Consider the following 20,978-nt stretch of genomic DNA (forward strand, 5'->3'; position numbering starts at 1 on the left):
AAAACTGTGAGCCAAGAACCTGGAGTCAACCTGGCGATAAGCAACATTTATCTGATGGAGTTAAAACAAGATGGAAGATGAAAGTTGCTCTTTCCTGGCTCTACATAATTCCTGAAAAGACTGAAGATTCATTTATGAAATTGATGTGACAGATTATCACTACTGCACAATTGTAGCCAGCGGATCACGTTTTGACATTAGAATTTTCCCTATAATAATATATCTCAAAGGTAACTCCTGGACTGCCTTTTGGATCTTCAAGTCTATTGCAGTCTACCTCTTAAAATGAACACCATCATGCGGCATTCACATTTCCATCATTGTAAAGCAAGAAACTACTGTAACACCCTGCAGATTGTTATGCAGAAGGGAACTTTGCACGTGGATACAGAAGAACATTGATTGCCAAGTCTCACTACCAAGGGAATAAAAGAGAAACACTTATTTTTGCGTGTGTAGAGACAAATCAATCGGCATAATTATTTCTTCAAACCTCAATTGAACAGTCCTTTTCTCAACGAGCGAGCATCAAGCTGCATATACAAAACCCAGCAGAGAAATTGATCCACGACTGAAGCACAGCGCCTCAGTTTTAGAATTGTAATATGAAAGTTTGAAAGTTTATCAGAGTCTGTTATGTTTAGCAAGTAAGACTTTACTTGCCTTTGCCTTGATCATCCCCGTGAGTCATACCAGTCTGCTTCATGTTTCTCATCCATGAACTGTTTGTTATCCTCTACCTGGTGCCGCCATCTCTAGTATTTCTCGCCCAACATGTTCCCTCCATGATTCTAAACCATCTGACCTCTTTAAGCCTTTGGGTGCCAGTGTTTCTTCAAGAAGATATCCCACTTTCATATCAGTATTTCAAAAGGCTGTAGCTTGAAAACCGTTGAAGATAAAGGCAGACTGTAAGACAGAAGAATATTCAGGGTGACCCTTAGTTTGGGATGGAAGTAAATTCACTCATCTTAATGTGTATATTACAATGTCACCAGGCAGCGGCCATACTGAACTACATAACTTTTACATAGCTTTATCTGATTCACCGGGGAAACCGCTGGAGCATTTTCTCCCACAGCTTGTACCGCATTTGCCACTATTTCCTCCTTTATTTCCACAGTCCTGCTGCTTCCGTCACAGTTTTGACTGAGCCACAACCAAGCACCTGGACATGGTGAAGCACTAGTACTGTATGTGCTGCTTGTGGAACTGTCACGGCAAACAGACTCAGTCTCACTTCCTATGTCTCTGTGTGATGATCATCATAAGAGTGTGACAATTCCCCTTTAGAAAGTGAGTCAGTCAAATTCGCTCTGCGGGTCTCCGTTACGCTCTGACTACAAAACTACGACCCCCCTCAAGTAGTAGCAACATGAGGCTTCATGTTTGCAGCTTGGCTTGATTAAATGCTGCAAAGCTGTCTGTTGCGATGGTAGCTACCAAAGGGTCAACTTTATCTCCTAAGTTCATCACAACAGACTCTGATATACAAACTTACTTCACTCCCGGTAAAAGGCTAAGCATTTGAAACTCCTCCTGCTGTTGCTTTTTCTTGAGCTCACCCCAAACATCGCTGCAGTTTCCCGACCAAGTCAGAGTGGAGGCTGCCACGTGTCGTTTGCATAGGACTAAGCACTGCCAATGCATGTACTATTATATTATCATTGTTTATTTACATTAGATTGCAATTCCCGCCGTTTTTCGTATTCTCTGCGAAATTTTTTTTTTACCATTTTTACCAACCTTTGCTAGTAATTATATAGCATATACCTGTGTATCACGTATACTGCATCCGAGTCCAGTGGTGTCAACTATCAAGTGATATTGTATTTGATTGGTGGCTTGGTGCCTGTGTAGTCAACAAGACTAAGAATTAGGGATCCTCTGATCAATCGGTCATGGATGATGATCGGCCGATTTCAGCATGATCGGTGACAGCCGGCGCTCTGATGAAGCCCCACTGGTTGTGATGCGTCCGCTCCTCCCTACTCGCTGCTCACTCGACAGCAGCATGTCTGCTGCGGAGGGTCTTGCAATTTGTCATTTAAAGTTTCCATCCTGCAGCACATGCATGGGAACATGCTGTGCAAGGAAGAGCGTTACAAAAATAAACACGCCATTTAAAACACTAGCACTTCATGGAGCACCGAGAGTTTTCAGGGTTCGTGAAAGTGAGACCGCTTGTTGCTCAGCAGATACCGGAAACGACTGGATCCGTCGCCCTTTTGGGTCGGGAGCAACATTTATTAGCCACCTGAATATTTCACAGACATAGTAAAGTCCCTAGAGATTCACCAAACTGCGACATCTTGCATTGAATTAAATGTTTTTCAGTTGTGCTTTTGACAGAATAGTTTCTGGATTCTGCAAGGTTTTTCTAATGTTTGCCTCCTTGAAGAGGTATACGACAATGTGTTTGAATTTAAATGATTTAATGGTTCATTTATTCACATCATCTACACAGAAGGTCTCATCATTTTGATAATAAATTCATTGTCAATCCATGTGGTTGATACCGGCGATCGATGGTGATTGGCAAAAATCCTGATCGGAGCATCCGTACGATGAATTCTCACGACAGTCCACCCTGCTATCAATCGCCTCTTCACCGCTCTCAATCGCTGTCTACTACTCTGTATGACTGATCCCAAATACTGTTTCCCTCACTAAACTCCCTGCCTCTTCACTCCTCCCGCCTCATTCTCATCCACACGCAAGTATTCTGACAGCCACTCCTCTTCTCATCAGCTCATGCCTCCAGTCACGTTTGGCCTTTTGTCTATAACGCCTTGCACCATGTTCACAAAACAACCTGAAGATATAATCCAGGGCTTGGTCATTCGAAAAATATCTTAGTCTCTTAGGATAAAATACAGAGCTATAACATGAGGGCCATAAGTCACACTAAAAGACGTTCTCCATTTATAAACATTGAGGCCACATCTTTTGAAAAGTGCATTATGCAATGTGACTAGTTTTAATCTCTTGGATTAGAGGGGCCAATTCTATGCCAAGGCACAGGATTTAGGTCGACGACGGCAAATAGCTGTAATAGCAAACACAGACACGTATTCTGGAGAACTCCTTCAGCAAGACAGTTCTCTCTGACTTAAACAGATAAAATTTGTGTTTGAATGTGATGTTTATTTCCATCTGTAGGGCCAGCAGAGTTTATCTGGCGCCAGAGAACATTGTAAGCAAAATGAATCGAGGGATTCTTATTTAGATAAGACAGATGAATGTAGGATGTTTATCACCTGCTATCAAGTGATATCTAATCCAACATCTTTTTCACTGCAGCCTTGTTTATTCAAATTAGCCTGCTTAACCTCAAACCTCACAATCCACGGGTCACGAAAACCTCCTCAGCAGGGATGATGCCGGTTTCTTAAAACTAAGAGGATGAGCCAAAGCAGACTGGGAGAAAGTAAGAGAAGAAGTCTGATAAGATAAAGGCGCCTCGGAGATTTAAACGAAAGGAAGACTTTAGCAAGTATATCGGCAAGACCTGAGCAAAAAAAAAAAAGTTTATCAGCATGTGAAGTTTTGAGCGTTCATTTCAAAGATCGACCGATTCCATGCCAGGAAGGATGAGTGAGGTTTTAACCGGCATCCCTGCTGCCTGGCTTTCACATACAGCCAATGTTAAAAGAAAACACTATCTTCTTAAAACACATGACCTTACTGACTCTCCTTGAGATGCTCGCACAAACACCACAGTGTACAATATGAGTGCGTCTCACCCTAATTCCCTGTTTTCTTTGAAAGCCTGTTGGGCGCTGCTGCCAAACCTTTAATACACAATAATCCTTTTATAACACGCTTCTATTGTCGTATGAAGCCAGTTTTCAGAGTTGAAGGACCATCGAGCCTCTTGCCTTGAAGTACCCAAGAGTGTTTACAAGAGGCTGACAATGCCAACCATGTCCCCATGCAGGAGCGTGTTCTACATATCTCTAGAAACTAAAATATAAAGAAAACAGCTGTGTAAAGTGAAAACTGGAGTGATGTGACATTGTCTGTCATATTCATAATATCACTGGGAGGAAGTTAACTAGAGCATGAGCATGTAGGTGTGATACCGGTTAGTTTCATATGAGATAATGTGCAGCATATAGTGTGTGTCATGCATATTTAATGAATGTTAATGAAAAGCTACAAGCTTTTATGAACTGCGTGACGATCATGAAGGCGCTTGTTATCCGCTGAACTCCGCCTGCTGTCGGGAAGCTGATCTATTTCCTCCTCAGCCTTGTCAGCACGAGTGACCCTTCCCCACGTCGATTTGCTATTGTGAGAGTTGAAGGCACCAGTTGCAGAGAGGTGAGAGACATCCATCTTCTCTGCTGCAGCCATCACTGATTCAAGCCTCCTCGCGTTCAAAATAGAACGCACTGACTCTGGTCTTGCGCTCATGCAGCTCATGTGACTTGGAATGCAGTTTGTGCAAACAGCGCTGATAAATTTGCAGACTCTTTCATACGCACACAAAAACCCTCTGTTCCAATATAGCATTTTTTAAACACCCTAACTGTGGATATATTTGCATGGACTGTTTAAAGACAATACAAAGGGAATCTTAATGCTAACAAAAGATACAATAATGTTTCAGTTGTGTTTGGACCGGACTTCACTCAGAGACAAATCACCAAGTGTGTTTACATATTAATGTTTTTGGCTAAATGTGAATTTAAGCATCTTAACATGTAATATCACTGAGGAACTGGGATCTGGGAGGAGCATTGTGACTAGCCAATAGAGCAGAATGATATCTTGTTGTCATGTCTACATCGAGATATGAACATTCAAGATATTGACATTGCAAAATCAACAATATCTAGAACTTAGTTTTCATGGCTCCCATGGAAAACAGACACAAAGTGTGACGTTACTGAACCTCAAAATATTCTGGAGGGATAAAACTGGACACATTTTCCCCAAGAAAAACTCACTGTGTGTGGTACATCATAAAACCCTCTCAAGCACACGGCCAAGGATAATGATGACTTGGTAATTTGGCATCATTCTGACTTACAACGCGTCACACATGATGAATGACGTTCCTGCAAATATCCCTCAGCATCGAAGCTTTTCTTTGTTGTATTTGCTGCCCAGGGTCAATACACTGCTTCTATTTATACGGCAGGTTCACATGACGCAGAGTGCCGCTCACTCTCCCTGCGGACAGGTGATATTGATCTGCACCTCCTACTCTTGTCACTGCCATGATCAAACAGATCTACAGACAGATAAAACCCATTTCAACAAAGATGTGGGTCACGTTAATTTCTCCACTTTCTCCCCTTTTCATTTTTGAATAAGCCATCTATAATCAGCTGCAAGTCTGGTTCACTTGCTGTAGCCATTTTTTTTTCAGACTTATACCAAGCGAACTGTTTGTTTTCTGCATCCATGCGCGAGCATGTGCCTGACTGTCAGCTCATCTCACAGATATGAACGTCAGCAAAAAAAAGTGTGAGCGTGCTGATGCAAGTGTTGACAAAGACACACTTCAGTGGGTGATTCACAAACAAATCAACTCCACAGACACAGGGAGAAACAAGCTAACCAGCTCCATTAGAAGATTGAATGATAGCGGGTGCCAAATGAGAAGAGATGCCACTCCACAAATCAACTTGTAAATGAGCTCCTGGACATCAATAAGGTCCCATATTAACCTCATTTCTGGGGCTTTCAAATTGATATCAGACCCCAATGGAGCACGACAGTTACACATATAGACTAGGGCCGTGTAATTTGCAGGTATCGTGCCATATGATACGCATCCTGATACAGGAGCGGTGATACGATAAACTGTAAATAAATATATTGCGATACTGTAAATTCAGCAAACTGTAATAAGAAGCATAATTTTAAGGGTGAAAATCAGATAATGCAGTACGATATCAGTTCAAGTTAAAGTTAAATTTCAAGTACAACAGAGGAATGAATCGCTCCCTTAACACTAGCTTACAAAGAGAACACACGTCACAAATGTACCAGCATCTTAAATATCGACATGGACAACTTAAAATTTCAAGGCAATATCACACAATCAAGTACTGCAATATTTCAGCAAAAAAATCTATAGTTGTAGTGTATCCATATTTTCTTAGACCCCTAAAAATATGCGATCATCTCGACAAAGTAGATGGTGACAGGATGGCTCATGCACAGAGCAAGTATAAATTTGAAGCCCTTGTTGAGCAAAACACAGTCTGTTTCTGTGTCTAACACAGAGCTGCTGACTTGTAGGAACACATTCAGTATTAGGGACTAAGTCAACGTGCCTCACTGAAAGTTGCTGCTGTCACTTAATAAAGCACCATATTGCGGCCAACATCGTGGAGTGTTTCTATATTAACTTAAATTGCGTGAATGCAAGAGATAAGACTCATTTGCGTGAATTTCGTGCCAATTTCGGGACAATATTCGTGTGAGATCAACTCACCCTTGCAGCTCCTTTACAGACATGGAGATCTTGAGGTTGTGACCCAAAACGTGGAGGGCAGTAAGGATGTCAGCCCACTGCACCATTTCGCCCAGCGGACCTCCTTTCAGAACTTTGGGGCTGAAAACATCCCCGGACTCTTCTGTCAGGAAACCCACGTGGACCAGGATCTGAAAGACGACAGTTGCCATCATTAAAGAGTAACATTCAATTTAGATGTATTTCCCATCTGGGCACAAGCCTTTAACCTGAGTATCTAGAAAACCTTGATCCAATATGCCGGAAAAAAAAAAAAACTTAGAATGTAGATTTGTCTTAATCTAAACAACATACTACCAATTGCACATTTTTTAATGAATCAAGTTGTTAAGCTGCCGCCCTGCAAACTTTTAATGAGTATAAGGATTAGATGCATTAGAATTTCAAACTCTTCCCAAAGGAAATTATTGAAACTGTAAGTAATTCTCTGAAATCCCCGAAGAATAATCTCTCCACGGTTCAGTGGAATCCATTGAGTGAGCCTCATTTCATACACCGTCCATACAGTAGACCGTGATCCAATTCTGGAGCTTTAACTATTGCACGAAGTAAAGGATCATTTCGGTTGTGTCCCCTTAAGATACAGCAGTAATGTGTGTAAGACAGCGCCGGCACGTTCACATGGCTGTTGTATAATTATTACACTCCACACAGGAAGGCGCAACACCCTGCTTTTCACAGTGGATTAGACACAGCCATGTCCAAGCGATGCTCAACTGACTAATCCTGATGAGCCAACACAGTAACCTCCCGCTGATTTTTGGGCAAATTGGGACTCACAACTTTCACTGAAACACGCATAATGAGCTTAAGGCCAACCGAGCAAGTAGGCCACAGACTTGATGGCTACCCTCCCACTTTAAATCTTTGCTTGTGTGCAGGTTTGTGTGTGTCCTGATTCTGTTCTCCTTATCGCTGAACATTTCTCCAAGTTTTAAAAATGTGCTGCACTAAGCTCGGATCCTTTACTCACCACCCAGGCATCAGCACTCTCGAGGGCTGATCAGCAAAGATCTTGAATATCCCAAAGTGCGATGCGGTGAAGAAAAAAAAACACCTCATATTTGCTTCACTATTTCTCTGCAGAATTTACTGGCACACAATGAATGAAGAAAAAAAGCTAGTGGAATACACGAGGTTCAATTCCTGCCTCGAGGTGAACCTGGGTCCTTTCCATTAGGATATTCTCTCCTGTCCTTGTATTTTAAGGATGCTCTGACTCCCTCACACATACTCAGTAAATTGGTCTCATGTGTGAGAGGTCTAGATAACTCTTAAAGTTCTTTTACATTCCCCACCAAACGTCTGATGCTTTTACCTCAGGTGGCCTGCAATCGTGACACACTGTAGGAGAACAAAAAGCCATAGTTTATAATGACCAGCTTGTGCGTGTGTGTGACTGGGTTTAATACTTCTGAGGCTTGGTGTTTTCTCAGTTGAACTCAAGCAAAACAACAAACATACTGTATATATATCCTCAATGGGAACACAAGGTTTCCTCTTTCTTTAAAAACCATGCGTGCTAATAATGCAAAAAATGCGAACAATTTTATTTTCTGAGGCATGTCGGTTTCGTTCCATTAGAAAAGTCACTTTATATGGGAACTGCCACATTCTTAAATGAACCCAAGTGGTAAAATTCACCACCCATGTGTGAATATTCAATCACTAATATGGTGTTTGCCATAAGTTGTATTCCTGTGTCACACAAAGCCATCAGGTTCCACTGACTAGTTTGACATTCCACACAGTTTGTACACGTGGGAAATAATCACTGTAGCTCAAAGCAGATGAGCAACATATGAGGCTATAAAATGTAAAATAGAATGCAGTAACATCAACTGGATACATCACTGGAAGTGCTCAGTGCATGTGGCTATGTAAACACAGGACAACAACCAACTTCCAAATTCCCAAACTAGTAGTGGCACATACCCAAAACAGGTGCCGCGGGGATCAGCGTGCAGTGTAACCAACAATAATGTTTGCCCAATAGCAAGTACCCCATGTATCCAGTATCTTAACTCACAAACCTAAAATTTGGCGCATAAATAACAAGATATTTTTTCACTACAATCACATGGCGGTTGATTCATTTTAGATACAAAAGGATGTTGTGTGTTAGAAATTAAGATTTTCTTTGTTTCGTTTTTTTTTTTTTTAACATTGTCCAAAACAGGTTTTGAGCGGCAGCGGTATGAAAAAATGCAAGTGTATGATGAATCCTTCAAAACACTAGAACGCTGCCAGAATCTATTCATCTGTTTTGCTACCCATAAAATGTTCAGAACATTAGTTATTTTGCCAAGGGACAGACACACAAATAAACAGATGACTTTGTACTGTGGGTTATCAGCAATTATGACCCTGGAATTACTGCAATATCGATTTCCTGATCCTGCAGCGGTGGAGTCACTTGGGATTTGTGTGTCAAGTCAACCAGGCTGCCCAGGATTTTACATTACATTCTACAAGCACACAAATAGCTGCTACAAACAGAAGTGTAAACTCGCCTTGTTGTGGAGCTCTACTGAGATGTAAATCCTTGGAATTAATGAGCCTGCTCTAATAAGTGAAATCGAATTACAGTTTGTGTGGCAGATGGCAAAAGTGCGGAAGCATTGTGCCAGCTCCAAATTATTCAACCTCGTGGGTTTGTGTTTGCAGTGTGCTTTGTAGGAGGCATTGCACACATGCCTGTGTAACGGACAAGAGGATAAAGGGCCGTCCAAAATTGAGATGACATGCCAAGGCGCTCACTGCCACCCATAATGTCATATTCCCTCAATGTTTATGCTCTACATTTAACGGTGATGGATGAAAGGCAGTTGGTCTCCTATGAGTCGCAGCATGGAACACTGCTGCATTTAAGTGAAGATCTGAGCTCCAGAGTTGGCGAGCCTCAAGCTATCAAGATTATGGAAGTTATTTTATTCATTTTATTGAACGTAATAAAAAGTGACAGACCCTTGAAAAAATCCCGGATCCAGCTGTCACTTCGAACCACCATCTTTTCGATATCCCATCATCGATATATCCGGAAGACATAATTGAAATCTGATCCTTACTGTTAAAATAGAAGCAATTTTCCAAAGGACAGACGGACAAATGCTGGGAAAGACAAGACTGTTAAACCCTGTAAGGTCTAGAGAAGCTTAATAAATAACATACCAATATATATGTGAGTGAAAAATGTATTTAAAATGTATAAATATTAAACTGAAAAATAATTGTCAAACACAAAACTTCACACACAACTATTATTAACTATAACTATTAACTATTGCAGTGCATTATGGGGCTTAAGTTTGAGGGCCACTCTATTGGTGGGACACTCATAATAAATCATGTTGTGGGCCTTATACCATTATATCACCGGAAGAGTTTAATATCTAGATAGCAAGATGGTAAAACGTGAGTTAAAATGCAGAGATAAAAAAAGTGGCTTTCACTAATGCGTGCCATTATTATGACAAGAAAGACTTCCAGTACAGAGACAGCTCTTCTGCGAGTCTGTGGTCAGCCATCTTCTCTGTTTGGGACTGGTGGAGCAGCAGGATCACAACAGCAGACACCCTGAACAGACAGTTACAAATCGCTGACAACAGGGATGATGTCTTCACTGAGGCGCAGAGACACCCCATGTGTAACTGTGTTCATTATTAAACCGTAATCATGAGCTTAGTCTTCAACACGTGACATTAGAAGGACCAAGACAAATGTGTAAACTGCCAGTCATGACATGGAGAGCGGCCAGGACAGTGCCAAGAGCACACTCAGGGCTGGGGATCTGGATCTGGGACGTCAACAGCTACTTCCAGTAGATTAAGACGCTACTTGAATCCCAGGCTAAATCCCTGCTTTTAAAAACTCAATGTTTATGCCTCATATATGATGTGACAACAGCTTCCTCTGGTGCTGCATTTTCCCATCATCCTACATATATAATGAATTGCTCATGAGAGCTTTTGTGCCCTGCACGTGCACATCCTCCGGAGGTCCTCACTCACTTCTCAGGCGAGCGTGACTATCCGTTTCACCTCTTATGTGCCCGCAACATGCAAGCAAGACAAGTATTAAAGCCTGTTGTCAGAATTTCCAACAACTGAGACTTATCCGAGACTCATATGTGCGTGACCCTGCTCGCTCATGCGGGGCGGCTTTTATGAAGGTCACAGCTGTGCGATGGGAGCCCACAGGTGGCGACGCAAGCTGGCACTGTCAACCATCTCCACTCTACCCTTAATTTCACCTTCTCTTAGTTTGGTCTATGATCCCAGCAGAATTACTGTGACTCTTAATCTATTTTCCACCAGCTTACCTGGCGCCCTGCTGCAGCGAGCAACCTTCAAAGTCTGGCATCCTTCATTATTTTATCTTCTCAAACAGCACTTCAATCAAAGCTCCAAACACTTTTCCTCATTTTACCCAAACTTTAATTAAGAGTTCACTTTTTGATGACAAACACTACACCAGTAAGCCTTCGCATCTCTGCACCTGCAGCCAATGTTCTGAATAATACCATTCCAGTGCGATACTTTCTGCTGGCTACGTGCTCTGTTTTTGCCAGCAGTGAATAGTTAGGACTGGAGGTACATTTTCATAAAACGCAGACAGAAGCAGAGAAGAAAAATTCAAATTTCCTCACCCACCAAAAGTTCCAACCAATTCAGTATGTGTTGGGAACACTGCGCACCACCGTGACACACTACACCCCTCAGCTACCTTTCTTATCGTCATTTTAATAATCATTCCTGATAGATTTGCACAGTTGAGAAGTTCAAGAAAATCCCAGCTAAAGTGAAACTACATTAACTTTGGGGAATTGCAGTGAGCGGCCACGTTATGAAGTAGGCCTGTTCAGTTGGTAGGTAACATACATTTCTGATCAGCCAGCCACATGACAGCAACTCAATGCATTCTGCATCGAATGCTAGGAAGAAACAGGGCTCAAATGGCCTCTGCCAAGGTGGCATATAGCGTAAAACCATTTTTCTAAGTGAAAGGTAATTCACTGAGACGCAGCTTGACATCACAAAGAAACGCCCTTTCAGCTGATCTATGTGGTATCAATGTGGTGGCTGTGGGTTCCAAATGTGCCAGTAGAAGTGTAAGCCTGTTCTTCTTCCTAAAAGATGTGGCTCCTTAATAAAATTGGTGAAGCAGTTCCGGAGAAAAGGAAGCCACCAACTCCATCTTTGGTACTCTGCAGCGATCAGTGCACTGCTGACAGTTTTGCAGAGTCGCCCACTATACATGAATACTGAAAGTTCCTCTCAAACGAACAGACTTCCATAACCCACAGCCAAAGATGATATCCACGATACGAGAAGCAAATGGGTAAAACTTGCCAAGTTAAGAGTGAATACATTTGTTTACGTTATAGGCAGAGAATGAACGATGTGCACATCCGATCTGCAAAAAACAATGAGTGTTTAGATACATGCTCTAACAACTACTTCTGGATGAAAAAAAATTATATGCAGATATCAATTATAAACTGTATAAAAATTATATACAGTATTTACAGAGTTTGCACTACATATAAACTGCAATGGCTTAAATAACATCCACCACAGCTTCAGAATATCTTCTTAAAGATGAAATCTCACGTGATCAAACATATTAAAATGAAGTGCAAATATTGAAACAAGCACATAACAGGTAAATGCATGGGGGAAGTGGACATGATTTCTGAGAGTTTTTAACAGAAAAAAAAATACAAAAGAAACATCATGCTAACTAATTGACAGGAATACGTCAGCTGCTCGTGGAACTAAAATCGCACATCAGGCTGGACATATGAAGAGATGGACCGGCAGGTTGGAGAGAGAGATCATCTACTTCTCATGATTAAAAACTAGTCTTTTTATTGTCAGCAGTTCAACAGATGTCCCCCATCTGCTTCCCCGTCTTTCTACCCTGTCTTTTGGTGGTGGTTCAAATAAAATCTGGCGGAAACCCTGATATCTAAATGTTATACATATTGCCACTGTTTTGGTGCCTTTGATCCTCTGACAAGTGAGCCATTGCTTTCAAAACTATAAATCGGGCTGTAGTCGTTCTTAAGCAGAAACCTACTGTTCTTCCTCAAGAACTATGGACAAATCATCACTGATGCTGCTCACAACTTCCTCTGCCTCAAAACAGACTAGACTCCATCATCACTCTTCGCTGTTTAACCCAGTCACGGCAACAAGCAGTCAGCACTCCTCTTGACAACAGGGCCAACTGAATGCAGACAAAAGTTTGTTTTGAAAACATTTTTTAAGCATATCAAGATAAGCTGCAACCTTCGCAGCAACACAGATTCTTCCCTGTGTGGGTTGAAAACATTTAGAGTTCAACCTTCAGGAACATCAAGTGGCTGCTGCCATAAAAGCAGATGTATTTAAGATTTTTTTTTTCTTTTGGCCAACTCTCCGAGAACGGTTCTGTAGCAGCCAGATCCACGCATGGCACTTGATAAACGCCTGTCGAACAGTATAGTTGGAGGTGGGCGTAAATATTCACACATATCCAGACATGAGCAAACACGGAAAAAACACAAATTCCCTTCCACTTTTAATTAGTGGGTGATTAATAGGCTTTGACAGCCGAGGGTGACGCCAACAAACACCAGGACATCTGCTGCTGAGATAGCACCAGCGCATTGAACGGCAGCTTAAACAGTAACAGAACCATGATAGAGGAAAGCAAATCCCCTCTGTGCACTACAACAAAAGAGAACATCAATCATGATGACGGAGGACTATTTCTGCGCTTGTTAACTTATTTTAGTGGAGGGAAGGAGGGCAGAGCGATGGGTGTAGGCAGACATGTTTTCTAACAAGCAGATCCGCCTTTTATTGTTAATAATGTTTCCACTTTGCCACAGTTTTCAACATCAAGGAGATGTGCATCGTATTAACTCAAAAATACATTTTGTTTACTTAGCAGAAAAAGTCATTCCCTGTATTATTTAAGAGGCCGAGCATTTTTATTTTCTTTATTGGCATAACATTAGTAAACAAAACCACCTGCCTACAATGGGAAACAAGTAAATTCATCTCATTATATTCATTTAAATATATGCACTGACATAAAATATAAAAAAAAGGTGTTTCTTTCAAGCTCAAACACTGGGCTAAAGCTGCTTCACCTCATCACCCTGTTCAGCGACAACAGAAATGTTCAAAGTCAGGTAGCTAGAGATTCATTATAATAAGTGTGTGTTTATAGTTATCCTCGAATATCTTGCAGTAATGGATCATTATACGCGAGGTAAAGGTGATAAACAACCAACTTCTTTCAACACCTTCTCTGTGAAATTGAAATGATCTGGAACTCTACCTACAAGTCTGCTCTAATGAGTCGGCAGCACAGGCAGCTCGCAATGATCCTACCTTCTTCTGGTCTCTCCATTTCTGCTGGAGCTTTGTATCCAGTCGGTTTGCTGCCGTGGCCCATTGCTGCGCGAGGCGGCGGATCCTTCGCTTCATGAAGCTGAGGGACTCCTTACCAGAGCCGACCTGATCCAGGAGCATGGATAGGTCTGTTCGGAAAGCAGCCTGGAAGAAAAGTTAAATACACGCTCAAGTTACGTTGATATGTTGAGCTCAATTGTTTTCCAATATGGAGCTAAACAAACGTCACCTTTATGGACCATTTTAGATTAGAGTCGTGGATTCATTATGGTTTATCCCCTTCCTTCTCCAGCCTAAACATCAGGTTTATGTTGGGCATCAGACAGGCTATAATCGAGAGATCCTGCTTTCTTTTAACCACTTTTAAGGACTTTTGGATAATGATGGACAACTTAAAGACCAACAACATTTCATGCGGCTGCTGTGATCACAGGCTTTTATGGACATAATAGATCAATTTCCCATCACGCTCCTTTTAGTGGGAGTTTTAGTGGCTAACAACAAAACATTGTCATAATTGCCTCCACCGTTGAAAAGGATAAATGCACTTTTAAATGTCTTCACTCTGACCGCAGCCAATCTGTGCCACTCACTCACTCACTCACTATCTGTTACAGAGCTGTATAATCTCCATGTCATTATCTGCAGTGTGATTAAATATTGAAGGAAGTGGAGAAGTGAGTAATTAACGTTATAGGTCAGTGACCATGTTGCAGACTTCCCTGAAGGAGGAGAGAACGCAGGAGCAGGCAGCGACGCGAAAGGGACATCTTTTATTCATTTTTGTATTAGACCAGAGCAGTGTGTATTGTTTAACCTACCTGTCGCTTGGGAGCTTTTGTTTGATGAACAAATTGAGTGGGGGTGCTGCTGTGGTTTCTCCAGATCAGTGGAGGGCAGAACCACTCCACTTCGCTCAGGTAAATGAGAAATGAGCAGTCGGAGCCGTCCACGCCGTAGAATGCATAGCAAGGGTCTGATGTCCAGCGTGCACGCATCCACTGGGGAGGGAGGAGATAATGTACACGAGGTTATTATTTTAAAACAGCCCTATTATGTCTAAACAGCTGACATCAGGAAAACCTGAGTGACCCGCAAAGGATCATGGGACTGAATACAGTACGATTGCCGCTGAGGAGTAAGCCAGTCACAATAACACATTGTGCTAGTCCCACAAATTATTGATAATAATAAAGAATATTATTGTCAACAAGTAATTGATGTAATGCATTTTTTTCATTTCATTCATTATCTGTATTTTTACCAAAGAACATTAGAACAACTGAAAATATAGATTTTTAATGATAATAATAATAATAATAGGCTGCAATTTAAAAATGCATTCAAAGTCTTTATAACCGTGCACTTAGTTAAACTGCTCGGTGCGCATGCATGTTCGATGTGTTGCCTTATTTGTTGTCACAACATGAGAACAGATTCGACAAACTAGCTTGTCCGAGTTGTTGTGCTCACATCACTCAGTAGGCTTGAAGCCAAAATATTCCCACACCTGGGCTGCGCCTTTGTTATTATCTTTTTTCTTCCCATTATTTCCATAACATTTTCATGTGTTTCTCTTCCCAATTCACGCTACTGCTGCCTAAACTCTTGTGAGACAAGTGACCGCTTCACTATCTGATCTGTATCAAACACATATTGACAAATTAGTTTTACTAAATTATAACTTTAACGCTCAAATACGACGAATGACTCAAAAATCAATATAACTTTGTCGCCACAGATGTCCTTTTAATTGTGGATAAACCAGCTATTTTTGTAGTGTTTTGTAGTGTTATGAGCGAGGCGGCCATTTTGAAAACTTATACAACTTATACAAATAACTCCATTAGCATGTGAGATTTGAATACTGAAAAAAAATGACAAACAAGCATGTGAGACTGAACGATTAATAACAATCAAAGCAAAACTTACATCGACTTTTCCAGGACACTCTGGAAAGCGAGGATCTCTTGGGATCTCACACTGACTGGACGATCCGTCTCTGGAAGCTGAGATTTCAACATTTATTCGCATGGTATATTTATGAGCACAAACAAGCACACATGTCAAACTCAAGCATCTCTTATTCATCCCGTTTATTCCCGCACGTCACCCAGTCAGATTGCCTGATACATTTTTGAATGTTTAGAGAAAAGGTGATTCTATATTTACAGTGCCAATTCATAAAAAATACATGAACACAATCATTTCACTGGGATGGAGGCTCATCTCCAATTCTGGTTGTCTCCGTGATGACAAGCTGTGATTGCAACTGAAAGGAACGACTGGTGAAATAAAGTGGCTTCAGAATCTGAACGGATATTACTCATACCTGTGACAGTGGCGGAGACAAAAAAAACAGTGACAAATGTATTGTAAAGACAAATCCAAAAGCAGTTCCAGGGTTTTGCTGGCAGTCGGGACAACGCCAATTGTAACCAACAGTGAAGACAGATGTCATGTCAGAAAAGGTCTGTTGAACTCATGAATAGAAGAGGAAGAGGATGGTGAGAGGAGAGGAGCAGTTGTGCAGGCAGCAAGTGTGCAACCAACCTAATACCAAGCAATTCATTTGAAATATATATAAGCCGGAATAATACTTTCTAAACAAATCCTGAAGTCAAAATATTAGTCATTCAATTATTATTTCATTGAATAGTTGAACCTCTTTCGAAGGGATGCAACGCACCCACATGTCTCGGCGGAGAGAACGCATTTATCGTGCCACTGACTTCGCCAACAGTCTCCTCCACTGATGTGGGGAAGACGAAGTGACAGAGAGAGAGGTGAGTTTGAATAATTCTTTTTGTTTGCTCATACACGAACCCTCTCTCGTCACTCTGTCCTCCTTTCCGGGAAAACAAATTTGCCTTCAATCCAGATAGCGTCTGTTTCCATTTTCCTAATGAAAAGGAGACATTTCTCTACACAAGTCTTCCCCTGGGCTCCACTCCACTGACTGAACCCACTCTCAAACGCAAACACGCTGCGATGCAGCCTGTCTACAGTCATAATTACCCCGACAATAATTGCAAATATGTTCAACTGAGACAGATAAAAGTGGCTCTTTTTTGTGCTTCAATCTCAGTGCACTATTGTCCATCGCTCCCATTCATAAGACACGTGTCTGACCATGAGATAAATACACTGCCACGGAACCAAATGATAATGGACTCTTCCGGCAATGTTTCAATCCATTTGTGATTAAAGAAAGAGGCCATGTTTTCATTCAGGAATGCACTATCGTCCCCGCGGAGGCTGAGGGGAAACAAAAGGAAAATTATGCTCATTTGTTCTCATGGAACTCGATGGAAAATTACCTTCCGGAGAGAGGAGAAATACATGCAGAATAAGAAGTGTGTGTATTTTAGTAATGCACAATGAATGGCTGCTATTGACATTGTTGCACAATTGGACGTTTGTGCAGCTGAGCATATTTTTACATGGAGAAATCTGCTGCCGTTCATGATAGACAGAATCGAGAGAAGAAGGCTGCACAGTTTAATGTCAAACCGAAACCTCTACTTTAGCATTGACCTGTCAATGTGAGTTTTAATGCACACAGTCCTTCGCAGAAAAGTCTTTTGTCAGTACAAGACATCACTGTTTTTTTCATGGTTAAACACTGATTTGTTTTTTACAGATATATATATTGCAGATTAACTGAACACATATATTATTCAGTTCACTCAAACTCATCCCGAGGCAAGGAATAGTTCCTGGGAGGAGGAAATAGAAATCATACTCAATACATTAAGGTTTAAGTTCTACTGCAGTCAGTGTGTTAACAGTATTCAGTTCAGGCCTGGTGAATAACCGACGAGGGGACAAAAACTATGAGCAAAAGTAATATGGGGGGATGATTATAATGGGTTGGGCTTCTACAGTAAATAAGGATCTTTGACACCGGCTTATTGCATGTTGTAAGTAATATGCAACTTTCTTTTTTACTTCTTTAAACTTTCATCCTTTCTCATGCTCCCCTCTTGGGTGGGACTTGCTTTTTGTCCACTTCAGGACAGCGTAGTTTTAGCTATTTGCGCTACCTGCTTGAGCTGATCAGGCTGAAATAACTGGAGTATGAGTAGTAATAGTTTCATTTACACGTGACGGTCCATGGGAGCGCGCACGTCGTGGCTCTGGTTTGCTCTTGCTGGTTTTGTTCATTTTTTTGGCTCTCTTGGGTGAAGCTCTGATCTATGTATCTCGGACGTGTGCGGATGATGCTTTCACAAGCATCTTTTTTATACGACTGAAAACAACCAGGGTTATGATCAGGATTTGTGTGAGGAAGCAACAAACTGACCTGTGTGGGGTGAGGGGGTGACCCAAAACTAAGGCTGGTGTACTGGTTCCTACCTACCAACGGAATGTTGTATTTATTAGTTCGACTACACTTAACTTGCTCCTGGCAATACTCTGTCACCTAATCTAATAAGTGATAAGTGATGAGAAAAAAGTTGTAGATAAGCAGCATAAGTAGGGAACTACATTTGTATACTTTTGTTCTTTTTCAGAAGAAACACGCGATGGATGGATGGTATTGCTTATTTCAGTGCAAGGATTCTTTAACATGATAGTCCGTGGTGAAAGATGGGGTGAATAAAAACACTGAAATTTACGTCTTTGCACAGCAGAGCAACAATGGTTGATGAGAATGTAGCCACATGTAATAGGCACATTCTCCTACGGGCCACTACCTAGACATCAATAGAAGCAGATCAATAAAGTTTGAGCTCATTCGATATATATTAAAACAACATCCTTGGCACTTCTTCTGTTGCAATAAACAACAAAGGATTGTTGTTAACCATCCAGAAACAGGCTCATGAAAGTGTCACGGATGAGTTCAGAAAGGCGCTAAACAGAGAAGACAACTGTACTCAACTGAAAACACAAGTTTACCATTTGGAGCAAACTTACATGCCCAAACAAGAGCTGGAATACAATAACACAGCAATAACCTGCGGCATCATCATCGGGTCCACTCACACTGTTGTGTGTGGAAAGTTGAAAACAAGACATGCAGCAAATGCATATCGGAAATCTGATCATAAATGAATGTATGATCCAAAATTCTCAACGTTACTATTCACATATGCATTCCAAGGTATCTGTAACTGCTACAGCCTAGCGCTGATGATGTACCCATACCTCGTCCTTGCAGCATGCTGCTCTGCCAGATCTGCTCCACCTTGACTGCCATGTTGGAGACATTCTGAGCGATCGCCTGGATTCTCTCCACCAGGCCAGCTGGTTGGAACCTGCAGATATACAAGGAGGGAAACAATTTTGGACTTGTGTGAGATTTACGATCCAAAAACATCACCCTGCCAAACATCGGACATAAATCTTCCCAATCTATCAGGCTAAGGTTGCCCCGAGAGAGTGCTAGCTCTTTCAGTTGCAAGTCAAATAAGTGCCACGACTGACAAATGGACACTTTAAAACCATGTGTCACAGGCGATGGTTAAAGCATTTAGATGGAGTAGACTGAGAAAAATGAAGATTTTTATATCACTATAACTCTTCTGTCAGATCTGCATCTATTCAGTTCAAAAAGTGAGATAAATGCAGGACATACAAGACAGCAATATCTGTTTTTTTGGGTTTTTTTAATACGTAATAGTCACTAATCGATGCTTCACATTTAGGACTCGAGCAATTTAACACCCTCAGAGAGATAAAAAGATGCTTCATTTCATCATCTTTACAGGCTTAGATGTGTCACATTTCCTAGGCAGAAGCAAAGCGCTTTGACAGTAACTTGACTGAACTTGCAAAGGAAGGGGGGAAAAAAGTCAGACATTAAATGATCGGCTAACGTTTTGACAAAAGCAGATTAGAGAGAATACACACTGAGACAGACGCATAACAAGAGAATTGTATTGGGGGAAATAAAACAATCAAGAAATGAAAGAAATAGATCAAGCCCAAGACAAAGAGAGTTCCAAGGGAACTCTTGCCACCAGAATCAAATAAGTGAGTCATCTATATTCAAGCTGAGGCCGACACAAAACAGCTTGACAGAAACATTAAAATATAATTATGACCAAAGGAAACGAGAAAATTCATATTTTATGGCACATTGCTGCATATGGTTCAGAGAAAGCCTTTCATTTCATCACAGTGGCAATTTGCCTTTTTTGTAACACCACGGACCAAAACAAATCAGAATGGCAAAGAGAATAAGAGAAGAAAAGTGGGGGGGACGTTTCGCTTGAAGACAGTGGGCTGCTGATTTCCTCATTTGAGCTGTCAAAGATGAAAACAAACCAAAACAGCGCAGATCACGAAACACTCATGCAAAGTCTCATTGTGCTCTCAAACAATTCTAATGGGATGATATAAAAAAAAGCTTGTCTCAGATCTTGGTGCATCATAATGTCACATTTCATTGCTATGCAGATGACACACAGCTGTACCTCCAACATCAGGAATTCCTAGGCTTAAATGCCATGATAACTTGTGTGAACCAAACGACTGGTTGGACACCCAAGATCTCAAGAGCTTACTTGCATAATTTCAACAGCCTAAGCCCACATGAAACTTGTACAGAAAGAAAATGCATTATGTCCTTATATAAGTTGTTTACAAAAGACTGCACTCTCTTTGCCAACTTAATGGTCTTGAGCAAAAAAATTTTGGGCCCACAATTTTAAACTGGTTGTAACAGATGACATTGCACCACTCCGGTTTTAGCTTTACTCCCCAGGCCTAATGTGGATTGATTATTTTTTTCTTCAGTAATTGAACCTCAGACAACCATATAGCACCTTTGCAGCAAAATAGACTTTTAAATTTGTGATTTTTTTTACTGTAATTTTGAAATTCTAACAAGTGAAGTTTGCAAAATGGCCACCTCACATAAGTAAGAATAACTACAAATGGGGAATGAGTGGTCCATTTCAGTCTCATCTGATCACAAATAGAAAACACTGAATGGAAATTGATAACCATCTTTCTTTCACACTTCAGAATATGTTATGGTGGCACTTCATCTTGCTAACTGTAGCTAGTTCTTAAAACATAAAGATCATGCTAGGCCCCCTTTAAGATTAAGTACTAAGTACTAAAAC

The 20,978-nt window shown here is 41.1% G+C and overlaps 1 protein-coding gene across 1 annotated transcript in view; it reads right to left on the reverse strand.

The window, feature by feature from the left end:
• The window catches only part of LOC128754355 (alpha-1,6-mannosylglycoprotein 6-beta-N-acetylglucosaminyltransferase B-like), a 99,558-nt gene that overhangs the window by 35,696 nt on the left and 42,884 nt on the right, over positions 1-20,978 (reverse strand). Inside the window, exons 4-8 of the mRNA XM_053856908.1 lie at positions 19,054-19,163; positions 15,832-15,908; positions 14,721-14,900; positions 13,879-14,043; positions 6,455-6,624 (exon numbers count right to left, since the gene is read on the reverse strand). Coding sequence (XP_053712883.1) covers positions 6,455-6,624; positions 13,879-14,043; positions 14,721-14,900; positions 15,832-15,908; positions 19,054-19,163 — 702 coding nt within the window. The remainder of the gene's footprint in view (positions 1-6,454; positions 6,625-13,878; positions 14,044-14,720; positions 14,901-15,831; positions 15,909-19,053; positions 19,164-20,978) is intronic.

Source organism: Synchiropus splendidus, chromosome 2, assembly GCF_027744825.2.
Source record: "Synchiropus splendidus isolate RoL2022-P1 chromosome 2, RoL_Sspl_1.0, whole genome shotgun sequence".
In the NCBI taxonomy this organism is placed as follows: Eukaryota; Metazoa; Chordata; class Actinopteri; order Syngnathiformes; family Callionymidae; genus Synchiropus; species Synchiropus splendidus.